Source organism: Limanda limanda, chromosome 13 (genome assembly GCF_963576545.1).
Source record: "Limanda limanda chromosome 13, fLimLim1.1, whole genome shotgun sequence".
NCBI lineage: Eukaryota > Metazoa > Chordata > Actinopteri > Pleuronectiformes > Pleuronectidae > Limanda > Limanda limanda.
This window is the reverse complement of record NC_083648.1, coordinates 15,336,936-15,350,970: the sequence shown is the minus strand read 5'-3', so window position 1 is coordinate 15,350,970 and position 14,035 is coordinate 15,336,936. Positions and strand designations below refer to the sequence as shown.

The window sequence follows — 14,035 nt, the reverse complement described above, 5'->3', positions numbered from 1 at the left end:
TTATTTGCTTTTTTAAAAATTAAGCTGACGTGTCTGCTGAATATTAACACAACCAGTTCAATGCAGGAAACTAAACTGGAGATTTTACCAGTGGCATATGCTTGAATGTCAAGAGCCAAAGCAAATTAAGTGATTATTTGCCTTTAATCAATACCAAATTGAAATTACTTTATTGGCCATCTGCTGTGGGGTGTACTCTTGTTGCCTTGCTCAGCACTCCTCTTTTCTCCAGTTTGCACTCAAGGACCCCCTCCTGCTCCTCCTCCTCCCTTTCTATCCATCCCTCCTCGCTTCCTACCTTCCTCGCTTCCTTCCTCTCACTAAACTGTCCCCAGCTTCCCATCCCCCTCTTCCACTGACTCCCAGTCTTGTTGCATAGCTACCAGCTCAGAAAAATACTAGAGATGCAGGACAATCTGTCTGTCTCCTCTCTCTTCTCCCTCCCTCTCGCTCTCTCTCAGTCCAGTTGTGACTATTGGATAGAAAAACACACACACACAAAACACTGTTGTGGATATTATGCGTTCACACTCCTGTCCTGTTAGTTTTCAGCTTTTAGAGTTTCCGTTAACAACCTTTTGATATTTTCTACGTGTTCTGCTGTGACCCCCTCTATCTCTGTTTCTCTCGATCATTGTAAATGTGTGTTCCTCACCCCCTCCTCCCTCCTGTCCCCCTTTTTTGAGAGGATCTGAAAGGTTAGCATTACAACAACAAAGGGAGGATAGAATGTCAACAGGCTTCAGAGAGAAATAGGTTGAGGGGAAGCACAGAGACAGGAGGTGTCTCCCATCTCCAACATCTAAAGTTCACAAGCTATCAACACACCACTCGCCGGTGGTCTAACGCTCTGCACACACATATATCCTGAAATGCTCCCTCCCTCCTAATATTGGTGATATAATCAATATATAGCATTTTTAACAGCAGTAGAGTGGAGGGAATGTTGAGGCGTAAGTACTTCGAGGCTCGGGGGTGTAAAAAACTTGTCCCTTTTTCTTTTTTATTACAGATTGAAGCAGTTGACGTGGACAGTGAAAGGAGGGGACGAGGAGGGAAAGTGTTGGTGGTGCTGAGTGGAAGACTAGTGATTTTGTTGTGACGCTGATGATAGAACAACAAGTCCCAGTCTGCCTCTCAGCACAAGCAGGGCTCTTCAGTCCACGTCAGCCTGCGAGCATCTTAGCTTGAGAATCTGTTTGCTGGCTCGCTGCTGGCTTTATTCAGAAAAACGTCAAATCTTCCCTTTAAAACTCATGAACAATGTTCTGATCCAGCCCTGATGTGTAATGTGTGTATTCAGATATGTTAATTACACTCAAAATTGCAATCAAAAGCATCATTTGACCCAGTGATATTCATTGAAAGCTGCTCCATAATCCTGGGGAAATTCTGTAATAACGACACACAGGAGCACATTTTGTTCTAAACAGACTCAAATAACCTGGTATTACTGTTTTCAGATCATGTCTAAATGTTCATCCATTAATCTGTACTGGAACTCGCCTTTTGTATATGTAAAATAAAAACCTCTCAATTCAAACCTCTGTTTCTGCATTTTCTCACATCAGCGCCAACATGACGGTTAGACCTGAAATCCTCTCATTCAACACACACTGGATGCAGAGAAGATAACAAAGAAAACAAAGCCCTCTCTTTACTCCGCTCTGTTCTTCTATAACATAAGAGCCTTCCTTAATGAGATAACCTGCTGACAGAAAACTAGATGCTTTACTATGTGAACCTATTTGTTTATTAGACAGGGACATTGTTGTAACAGGTCGCAGGAACTTGATAAACATGTGACGTGTGTCTGATTTCTAGCCAAGGCTGATTTACAATCCCTGAATCTGGTTCAGCTTTTTTGATCCAAAAAGGTCACAATACATTGTAAGAATAAAAATATAAATTAATCAGACACAGATGAAAACCATTATCAAATGAGTAAAGTTATCATATAAGATGACTTAATTTTACATTTAATGTCTTCAGATCTGTTTAACTGTTTATTCTGGTGGTAGGAAATTTCCAAAAATCGGTTCCTATATGTCCTTAAGAGGGGTATACATCTCTAGTGGTTAGCACTCCTGTATGTTCAGTATGTGACGGCTCAGACTGACCATGAGAATTAAAAGGGGAGACAGGTTCCTAGTTTTGCAGGAGAGGTCAACATGGTGGAAATACACACGAAATAATGACGGTATCAAAAAACAACTATGAGAGTCGAGTGTCAGGATCCAAGTGTGATCCTGACCTGGATTTCTACAATGTGACACTGCTGAGCTGCATGGTGTGAAGGAAGACCACACAGTGTGAACTTAGAAGTAGTGTTAGGTCCCTATAGGATCAGAAAAAAACAAGGAACGAGCATATCCTTGTAAGTAAGTTGTTTGTTTTAGCCGGTGCTACATTTTAGTGCCATTATTTAGTCTTTGTATTAAGGTGGATGCAGACCTTGGCTGTTTTTTGAGTTTTGATTAATAAATTAATCGTTTAATCAGGTTAGTAAACAGATTAGAAAACAGGCCAGAGCAAATAAAAGATATACAGTCACCACAAAGACCCATAGGTGTGTTCACACATCGGTGAAGACACAAGTCTGATCCTGCTCTCTGACACCATGGTCATGTGGTTGAGGAAAACTAACTGACAGAAGAGAAGGAAAAATACGGTTACAGTCACATACTAAGAGACTGTAGAATATGCCAAGTTCCACCTTGTGCATAACATACACTGCAGAGGAGCAGAGCATAGATAAACCTATTGAAATTCCTTAAAAACAATATGAAAACATACAACATACTGTTTATTCTGTTATAACCTGGATAGCTGTATGAGATAACTTACTATGCATCCCACATTTTGTATGTATGGTGTTTAGAACATGCAATCTAGCTAATTTCTAATTTCTAGTTACTTTGTTTATATTAAATCCCATGAGATGGATACAAAGTAGGGCAGTTTCACCATTTTTAAAATCCTAAGCTGAAATAAAGGCAGGAAGTTCCATCAAAAATGATGAATCATCTTTATCTTCACTAAAAGTGAAGAAAAAAAATCAATCACGTCTCCATCTCCTGTTGAGATGATCACTAACAACGTGTGCTGCCCCTTTTTTATATAGACTCTATGGTACGGCCATGAGATCATGGAGGAAGGTCTCTGCAAACGTTTTAATTACAAATGCATTGTATATATAAACAGGGACTGGCTTGGGTTGCTTAGCAACACAAACGAGTCAAGTGCATTGCTTCATTGGCCAATAAGAATCCAGACAAAGTTACAAGGTTTTGGAGGAAGGTCCCAGGAAAAAATAGATGGCGAGGATTCTATGAATATGATCTTATAAAGGTGTTTAAATAGTGTCGTGCATCGTGCAGACGTTTCCCTCTTGCATCCTCATGATAATAAAAACCATTGGCTGATAAACTGCTGGTTTTAGCTTCATACAGAACATTCAAATCACATGTAAATCTCCTGCCCTAATGTAAATTAAAAAAGCTACTGAGGTGGAAAGCAGAGATAATAATCATTTTATGATGCTTTCTGCTTGTACAGCTGGTATCATAATTTTTACATTTACATTTGAATGTATAGTGCTTGGTAAACACAAAGAAGGGCGAGAGTCTGATCAATTTCAGGGATGAAGACATGCTCACCCCAGGCACCTGTGACCACCCCCCACTGGCAGGGGACAGAATCACACATCACAGGCCCATATGGTGCCTCATTGTGACCAGACTCACAGTCTGCTCATAAACTCCAGTTTATAATTGTTATGTCCGGATGATTGGATCTGTTGCCAGGAGTCCGGGCAGATGGTTTCGCAAAGAAAGACAATGGTAGAAGATAGTGCGAGAAATGCACAACAGGTGACAAACTGCATCAGACACATTTCTCAAGAGCGCAGACCTTGTGTAGTGCGTGTCCTTCCTCCTCGTTGTCGTTACTATCTGGGCGCCCAGCCTGGCGTGATGGTATGCCAACTGTTCCCCGACGTCTGTACTGGCACCCGTCACCAGCAGCACCCTGCCCCCTCGGAGGGACTCTGGGGGCGGGCAGTCAGCGTGTGGCTACATGTGTGGCCAGGGGGGGGTAATCAGGAGAGGAGATTTCTGCTCACCATCAAAGCAAGGCTGACATTTGACGAACAGACACAGATTGAGCTCAGACCGAAGCTCCACCTCACGGCAGATCGTTATTGGCATAAAAATAATTGCAAATGTCTGAGCAGGGTCAAGTCTGATATCATTTTGTTGTTGCCGAGTCATTTACAAACATGAAACAAACCATCAAAATGAATTGTAGAGATTAACGACAGGCAGTTATGAGTAATTATATGATCCTATAATCATCTTAATGATGTTCCCTTTAAGATGCACCAGTGACTGTAGGACGAATAACTGCTGCTGCCTGGTCAGTGTGTGCAGAGTTTTGATAGCTCTCTTTATGAGGCACAACTAATAATGAGGATTATGATGAAATTGAGTTTATATCGAGAACCTGCTGCTGTAAGATGAACACATTCAGATGACTCCGATCCTTAATTAGCTGCTGTGTTAATAGTTTCTGCTCTTCTGATTTCATTGGCCTTTAAATACACAAGCGAATCATGAGTTTGATTAAAACTGGCAAAAAAACTGGTGAAGCAGCTGAACTAGAGGGAAACTTCATCTTTAGGAGTTATACTAGTTAATTTTAAGCATTAAGCTGGAAGTTATGTTACAAATATCTCACCAAATATCCAGTGACCATAAAGGTTTGTACAGGTATTGGTTATTCCCAGGAGATATATCCCTTTAGAATGAATTCATCTAGTGCCATCATCAGGGCAAAATTGTTATTTGTCCAATTTCACAAAGATGCTGACCCTCCCACCAGTGTTAGATGACCTTTGTGTTTTCTGCATGTTAACCTGCTCAAATATGATGTTTAACATTGCAAACATTAGAGCTGATTAACAACAGCATGTTACCAGAGTTATTGTGGGGATTACAGCATGCATGTGTTGAGTAAAGCCTCACAGAGCAATATTTTCTGCTCATGTTATGTTAGTGTTGTTTAGTCCATGTAACAGATGTAAGAGGTGTTGTTTCTTTGGTAAATATGAAAAACTAAATATTAAAGATAGATGAAAGTACCTAGTCAAAGCAAATATCACCGGCTTAAAGCAGGCCTAAGACCCCAAAAGCAGAAATCAAAACCCCTAAAATAACAGCTCCAAAAGATAAACATCTATAAATGTCTATTATCTACAAAAGCTTAAGTAATATCAATAACTATAGCAATGTCATTTCCATTAATAGCAATATAACAAACGTTCAAAATACATTGATGTAATGCTTATGCATTGAGCAAAATGAGGAGGTAAAACATGTTACTGATCTATAGGATTTTCTAAATGTTTTGTTGAAGTGTTTGTCATTCTCTGATAATGGAGAAGAGTTTAAAATCACATCCTTCACATGGGAGCAAAAATCTAACCGTTAATAAAGTGACATTTATTATAATTATCGATATAGACTGATGTGAATATTTTTATGTTTGTATCGTAATTGGACGTATCACCGACCCCTATGCTGCAGAGACGTTCCTCTCGTCTGAGTCAGCTCGAGTGTTTCCTGTTTTATAGGTGTAAACTTCAAGCAGCACTACATGTTGGAACCTGACATGTGTCAACACAACTTGACAATGCGTCTGCTCACCTCTTGCAATTAGGTTTACATTTTACTGGTATACGTTTGTCATGTTTTATTTATGCAGTGAGGTTGATTGACCTGTTGCCTAGTAATCAAATATGGTGTTTTTACACAGCAACACCTGAGCTACACGGACGTCATATGTTCTGTTCGTCTTTGACATAAAACAAAGCAACTTTCTGAGGCCACTCATTTATGTTGGTGACCTTTCTCTCACACTTACTAAAGTTTCTATCTATTCTAGTTTTATCGTGTAATGTGCAGAGTATACCAAAAAGGTAATTGTAGGAATAATGTGAAAGCTGGGGATGCTTCTGAATTACAGTAACATTTATTAGAAAACTGTGTGTAGAGTCTGAAACTGCCTCCATCCACTTTTCAACAGTGTCCCCTGTTTAGATAAAGTTCGAATAGAGACGTCTCTCAGATCATTCGTGCATTTCACATTCAGTTTCATGTGTTGATAAACATATAAGACCTGCAATTAATAATGAAAATATTCACATTCTCAAAAGTTAAACCCCGGCACTCTATCATCGATGTTTAGTCTCAGACACGAAAAGAAGGGAATGAGATCAGAACCTTGGATTATGTATTATATCTTAATATGTAGCATACTATCAATTATGTTAATAGACATTAACTAACAGATTTGAATCCCAACTTCTATACATTTCACAGACCTCTTTAAGTGCTTCTTATAAACAAAAAGTATGTTCCTAATCTTATAAAAAGTTTTTATTGAGAGATTAAATAATGTATGGTACTTCTTACCACCACAAACTGTTCATAGGACAAAGTATCCACTGGAAGGGCCTTTAACAAATAACTGGACGAGAAAAATCACTTTCGAGCAGCTTTGTTTAACGTTCATAAAAATGTCTCAAGATTATATTTACACAACAAAACATATTAAGGGACACAAATAACAATATTTTGAGGCCTGAATAATATCATTTCACATTGTTTTCATTTTTGGCAAATAATAAAGACTTCAGTCCAAACTACTAAACAATGTTGGTGGCCAATTTGAACTACATAAATAGTGTGTAGCACAAACACCACGGAAACAACTTTACATCAACATCAGCAAGTCTCATATATTATTATAATGTAAAAACAGAAATATGATACATGACATTTTAGATGAATCTGTGTGTTTTTTTTAACCATGATGTGACAGAGTCTGATCAGTGACTATAGACTTCAGCTGAAATCTGACGATGGTAAAATTAGCAAACTGGATGAATGACTATTACTTCTTTAGTTAGCAAACCAACCCAGTGACACACATAAAACACACCAGAGGAGATTTGCTCAAATGTTACCGGCGGCACAGCCAAATAGTCCAGACGAAATAAATAGCACAGGCATATAAAAGTGAGATCAAATATGAATAAAACACAGATGTATAGGTAATAAATCTAAATTCCTTCGGTTCGATGTGTATCTTAGAAAAAGTTTGAATTTGGAGTTTGAAAGTTGCACTATACAAGTGTGTTTGAACCAAATCTAACGTCAAGCTTCATGTCATCTGTTGGGCTATACAACCTTTCTCAGATCTGCTTTATTTACACTGAAGCCAACCTTTGAGTCATGAACCAAGGTCAACTTAAAAACGGAGACTCCAAAACCAGGATGTCTCGCAATGTAAGAGTTTGCCTCTGGAGGCCAAAAAAACTTGAAATAATAAAAATGAAAGGGGGATATTGATCTTCGGCACAGCGTCTCCCATTGTAGGGGGACTTGAATCTGTAACACTTTAACAGGTAACGACTGGTCGGGACAAAGATGAGCCCTCAGCTGAAGATGAAACCCGCACAGTCAGTTCTAGGTGGTCTTGACTAGATCGTAGACATGGACGTGAACGTCGTCGTCATATTTAATGTAATATACCGTGGGTTTCGCTGGGACCTGGTAGATGACCAATCCTGTCCTCTTCAGGCCGTTATCTGTGACATACTCCACCTGTTTACCCACAAGGCTCTCTGGCTCCTCACCAGGCTTCCTGTCTGCTGGCAGCAGGTGTTTGTTCTCTGGGGGAGAGATGGATGGACAAAAGGCAGATAAGTAAATAATAAGGCCAGTGAAAGAGGTGATTTCTTTCTAAAGCAGACAGAGTTTAAACATTTGTTAAAAAACTGCAAGGTTAAGAATTTATTTAAATTCAGTTTGAAGGAGAACCACAACCATTATTTGTGTGCCTGGCCTTGTCTCCTCCAACTCCTACTCAATAGTATTGTCACCTCATAACACAAACGTACTCTCTTTCCCTTGACTTAAGAGGTAACTTTGCACAAAATGTAAAATAAAAAAGGCAAAGAGTTTGGAGTTTAATAATACGGCATGACTATGTAAATTTATCCTGTTCCCCGACTCCCACCTTTCCAGGAGTATCAGAATTGATATGAAACAGGAGCAGTTTTGTGCATATCAACAATGACATTTACGTACCTGATTCCGGAAGGACACGTAGATCTCCGTCCTTGTAGTCGTCCCATAGCTGGTACATGTACAGCACTGGGTCCTTCTCGTAGGTGATGTAATACCAGTGGGTCATGATGGGGGCCCTGGACAGCACCATGCCTCGCCACTCGTTTTTCTCGCCGTCCTCCTTCTCGAACAGATGCTCCACAGCTCGGCCCACCAGCTCCTCCGCCCCCGGAGGGACCTTGATCTTATTATTCACTGCAAGAAAGACAAGTAACTGATGAGCATTTTAACTGGAAAACTTTATGGAAACCCGACAATGTGGTAAATTAGGACCAAAACCTGCAAAAGCAATCAGTTGGGCTGAAAACAGCTTTACATTAGCTCATGGATATAAGAAATTGATAATTATAAAATGATTTGTCCAGGATTTGATTTAGCTTCCATTTAAAGTTTTAATGTTTGAGACAAACCGTCAGTGGCAGACAAAAAAACATGGCTATGTTTCATGTGTCAGTCAGCAGTGTGTTTTGAGTAAACAGAAGAACTGGGTAGCTAGTGTTAGGAATAATAGTCACCACACTAGACCTGAGGCAGAGACAAAGTCAATCTTTAACAGAAAATCTTTTAAAATAAGATGTGCAGTTTAATTTCAATCTAAAGTTCAGGGACAACACTGCAGAAAGGATCTACAGAAGAGCTACAGAAACAACCAGCACTTCATTTTTTATTAAATTAACCCCAAGCAAAGCCGTAATACGTCCATGACCAGGGATCATATGCCATTAAACTCACCGATTTTCTCTGTCAGCATCTGTAGATTAGAAACCCGGTTGTCTTTGAACAGCTCGATGCCGTAGACACAGTCAAAGCCGTCATATTTCACCATGTAGAGGGAGCTGTTGACAGTGAGACGCTCCAGCACGGTGCCTTTCCACTTGGTCATGTTCCCCTTTTCCCTCCAGTTGTGCTGGATTCTGTGGCCAAGCAGGTTGTCAGGGTCTGCGCTCAGGGTCGGGGTCGACGTCGAGCTCTCACTGAGCTCGCCACTGCTGCGCTTCCTGGGAACACCGAGGGAGTAAGACCAATGACAGCATTGATAAATTAGTTACAGATCGAGTACAATGTACTTTTTGGGGTCATTTTTAGAGCGATTCTAGTTTTGGGGTATTTGTTTTGACTAAGGCGATCTTTAAGATAAGATATGAACAGGTACATCACCTTTTACCAAACATCTGGGGTTCCATATGGATACTGTCGCCCCTAATAGTGAAAATGCTATTCTACAAAACTGTCACATGAACGCATGGAATAGTGTGAGCCTGTTACACATTAATATACATAAACACACACACACACACACACATATATATATATATATATATATATATATATATATATATATATATATATATAAGTTAAGTTAAACTATTACTAGCAATCATATAAAACATGAATTTTATAAATATATATTTCCTGTGTAAAATGTATCAGATAAAATCTCTACTCTACATATACACAATACACAATATAAACATGGCAGGGTAACTTCACAGAGATTCTGCGATTAAGGTGCGAAATGTTGGGTAGTAAACAATTATTGTGAAGATTTATCAGAGCTAATTTAACTCATTGAAAGTAGCTGTAGTGTCTATAATTAGCCACTCCCTTAAACCTCTCAGATACTTTACAGATTCATGATTTGATGACGAGTCTTTAAGATTTACTGACAAACCCATCCCAATGCCGGATAACTTTGATTTTACTGATTTGTCCTAACAAGCCAGAGTAAGTTCTGAAGAACTGATCATAAAACAATAATGAATAGAGAAAAAAAGAGATTTCATATAAGCACTTATAGAATATAAAATAGGTCAAATAGTTTGGGGAAAGTTTCAAGTCACGAGAACAGAATTTAGGAGGAATGTGGAAAAACAAAGTAAATGTGAAAAAAAGTTGTTATTGAAGGGGCATTAATTGACAAGAGTACATGAGAGTATTTCCTGGTGTGGGAATGAAAGTATCCTGTGAACCACTGTGCACCAGAGGTTAGCCTGAACCTACCTGCCCCGTTTCTTTGACATGTTTCCATATATTCACAGCACCCTGTGACACACAACACAAGTCAGTTAGTGAACGTGACGAGGCCAGAGGACGAGCCCCCCCCCCCCCCCCCCACTGACCTGTCAGGTCACAACACATCACACGGTATTCAGTATTTTAATGCAACAACAAAGTCTCGTCTCCCAGCTGCTCCTACACATGCAAATCAACCCGCAACACCGGATGTAAACAACCTAACTGCGACAAGCCCGTGCTAATGCTAGCTCCATGCTAACACTGTAGTATATTTAGACGGACAACTATATGGCTAATAAATATGTAACTTCACCTGAGCTAGCTAGAATGACTGTCGACGTATCCATTACTGTCGGGTGTGCTGAGCTGCGGAGGGTCTATAATTAGAAGCAGCGATTAGCTCATGTTGTTAAAGCCTTTCAGACCCAGTTTGTCATGAATTAGAAACATTTCCGAGAATTCGCCTCCTGCATTTCTGGACATACGCTAGCGGAACAAAAGGAAACGCTTCGCCATGTAAAGCGCTGCTCTTTGCATCTTGGTGGCAGCGACCGGGTTCAGCGGAACACACAAGGACTGACCGTGAGAAATAAAACAGGATATATACCGTGGTCGACAAGTTGAATAAGAGGGAGCCGCGGGAATAAAGTGTTCTTCCTACCTGATCTCTAATTTCACATGTGTTTGTCTTTGCAGATTCCACCGAACAGGGGCTAGTAACGCGGAAACGACTCCAGTTCGTGGACTACAAATACCAGGATGCACTCTCGGTTCCCAAAGCACTCTGGGACCTGAGGCCAGGTTTACTCACTTTCCTTCGGTTTACTTCCGTATCTGAAAACTCACAGAACGTTTAATAGTTTTCTCTATTTTAAAACCAGGTACATTGTTGTATTTGTATCATGTTATATGTTGGGGGGGTGTTTTGAATTTGATGAAGCAGCAAAAGTCCCAAAACCACATTTCCCATCATCCTCCCGAGATCAATTCCACATTTTCCTCCAGTCGATGTGACCCTCTTGCAAATTCCCATTTTTGTGGGGTGTACAAATATTTTCTAAAACTTTTTTATTTAAATTACACTGTTTTAAGACTAACTACAATTTAATATGTATATGATACTGTATCTCCAATGCGTGTATCTACTTTAGAAAACATAAAATATATATATAGGTAGTAGGACACAGTTTGTGGAGAAAGAGACAAACAAAACAAACAAATCATGAGGGTAATAATAATGGCAATAATAAAACAAACTAAGGTTCCTACAAAACAAACGTGCACAATACAGGAAACTAGAAAAGATTGCAAAAAGGCTAAACCAAAAAAACTGAAAAAACACTAAAAAATTCAAAACAAAAACCTAAATAATTGAATTTAATTGAATTTAATTTAATTTAATGAATCCTGCGCAGTCAACTTCTGCGCAGGAGATGCGCAGCCCACTTCTGCACAGGAGGTAAATACAATTTTAAATTAAATTACATTTTTTTGTTTTATTCTATTAAATCTAATTTACTGCAAATTTTGGTAAGAATTTGAGCATGTTAAAGCCATCAAAAAGCCAATTAATTTGCCTGAATAATAATAATTAACAATAATCCTTACAATTTCACTGTCTGTCAGTGCCTCTCAGTGCTCGGGCCCTAATAACACTTATTGGTCAATGTGTGTTTGTTTATTGTTTACCTGACATTCCTAAAACAAACATTACATCATTAATTTGTCATAATGCAAATTATGCTTTCCTTCACAACTCATTGTGTTACCATGTTATTTGACATTCTGACATATATTATTAGATATTTGCTTCCTTTTTTAATAGCAAACGCTACACACACCATGAATACATGATAAATTTAACAAAAAACTGCTCCAGATGTGTCTTTAATTTGAAATATTTGCTGCCATAGAACAATGAGGGGATGGATCGGTTTCATGGCATGTGGCTGAAATGCTTATTTCTACCACAAGATGTCGTACTAAACACAAAGTCTGTGCCCCCGGCTCTTCTAACAGACTTCAGATGATGGACTGGCCGGTGTGCAGAGTGAATGATGCAGTACCCTTGGGGGCCTGTCTTACAGCTTTTTCAGGGTGAAAGCTCTTTGTTTTATCTTTTGCCAAACAATCTGTACGTGTGTGACTCAGCTGCGATGTGGAAATAAAAAAGAGCATCCACCCAATCACAGAGCAACAATCAGTCATGATCACACACATGCATACATGAGTGTGTCTGGATTCATATTAATCGACATTTGTTTGACTTTCATTTGTGTCAAATCATTAACTATTCATTCACTAAGGCCTATTTATGTTTAACTCTCATTTAGTTTCAAATGCTGACACACAAATACCCATTTGTCATTCATGATATATAATGTCCAAACCCTACAGGAATAACACAAATTCATGGGCTTTTTTGATTTAATTTTTTTTATATAAAGTCATTATGTACATGGCGAGCCTGTGAAATAATATCACGACCTGTGTTGATTTAGCAATAAATGTCATCGTGATAATTAAGAGTTTGCTCACATCTTCCTCTGAGGTCACTGAGGTCATAACCTTCAGTTGTATTCTAGCGATTTGGGGGTTTATGTTTTTATCTAAATGTATACACAGTGAGTATTTTACAGGCCGATTTAGTCTTTTTTTAAATTTGAATCAGTAAGACTTTTAGAATGAAACAAATAATACAATCACCAAATCGTATTTGCAGCAGTGTAAACGTTTACGGTGTAATGTTGGGGTATAAAACAGAACGAATAAACCGAAATGATAGAATAAGATAAACCCAAATCATTTGAAAGCATTGAGCCATGGGTCCAAATTTATTGATGGGGATGGAAGGAATGTTGGAGAAACTTGTTTTCATGATGTCTGTTATTAAAAATCTTGGCTACAGCCCTGATCATGATGAACATATGAATACCTGCTTTTAGAGGTGGAGTTTCTGCAAAAAGAAATAGCTAATTCGTCAAGTTAAAATTATACTTGACTTTATCCAATCACAGAGGATCCAAAATAAGTTCTCAACCAGACCCATTCATTAGAAAGCTTTACTCACAGAAACATTATTTCATATAATTAGCGGCTGTGGTGGTTTGTGTGGTTACAGGCTCAGTTCAACCTTCTAATAATAAATTGATGATTCTGGATTCAAACAGTTTGACCACAGAGATTTCAGATTGGTTCACCACAGATGGAATTTGTGCGAGGTGTGAGTCAGAGTTGCTGTAAGACTGACAGCCTTCGTGAGGGAGCCAGCATTGTATCGACACAAAGCTGTCCGGCGTCCAAGGTTGTGTCCTCTTGTCCTTGTTGTTGTCACAGCAACAGAGAAGGCCTGGATGTTTGGAGGAATGGGCTGGCTTCGTTGTTTTGTTACATTTCGTCTGTATCCAGTGGGCGTCCAGTAAACCCGTGGAGGTCATTGAGTTTTCAGGTCGAGTGAAATAATTGAGTGAGAGTGCAACCAGCTGTTAATTTAAGCTAACACAGAACAAAATGCTGTTATTTCAACTGCCAGGCCCCAAACAATAATGAATCCTTATTTTTACTCGTCTCTGTGACTGACAACTTCTGCTGCTTTTCTCCTGCAGGTTTCTCTGCCGCTGCCATCCAAGGAGGGGGGAGCCCACAGCGGCTTCTCTCCCCTGGGACACCATTAGAATACCGTCTCCAAAAATAGAGGTCTCCTCCTCTCCTTTCCTCTCCTTCCATCCTGCTCTTCTTCCAGATATCAGTCGCTTTGCCAGATAGAGCACACACTCACAGATTGTTCACACGCTCCTGCACAAGAACCATCTCCACCCTGCTGAGAA

The 14,035-nt window shown here is 39.3% G+C and overlaps 1 protein-coding gene across 2 annotated transcripts; it reads right to left on the bottom strand.

The window, feature by feature from the left end:
* Positions 1-6,415: 6,415 nt before the first annotated feature.
* LOC133018688 (spindlin-W-like) lies at positions 6,416-10,944 on the bottom strand. 2 transcript variants are annotated; one of them, XM_061085108.1, is made up of 5 exons: positions 10,870-10,944; positions 10,194-10,235; positions 8,925-9,190; positions 8,154-8,387; positions 6,416-7,735 (listed from the first exon to the last, which is right to left on the bottom strand). In XM_061085108.1, exons 2-5 carry the CDS (start codon positions 10,211-10,213, stop codon positions 7,530-7,532), a joined length of 726 nt encoding a protein of 241 aa, XP_060941091.1. In that variant the 5' UTR covers positions 10,214-10,235; positions 10,870-10,944; the 3' UTR covers positions 6,416-7,529. The 2 variants fall into 2 exon arrangements, with proteins under 2 accessions (XP_060941091.1, XP_060941090.1); XM_061085107.1 differs by lacking the exons at positions 10,194-10,235; positions 10,870-10,944 and adding an exon at positions 9,351-9,413.
* Positions 10,945-14,035: the final 3,091 nt, after the last annotated feature.

Coding starts and splice junctions, on each gene's coding strand:
- LOC133018688 (XM_061085107.1), bottom strand. CDS start 9,376: ATGGAACCCCAGATGTTTGGTAAAAG. Junction 9,191..9,350: donor CCCCAGATGTTTGGTAAAAG/GTGATGTACCTG, acceptor CGGTGTTCCCAG/GAAGCGCAGCAGTGGCGAGC. Junction 8,388..8,924: donor GATGCTGACAGAGAAAATCG/GTGAGTTTAATG, acceptor TCTTTCTTGCAG/TGAATAATAAGATCAAGGTC.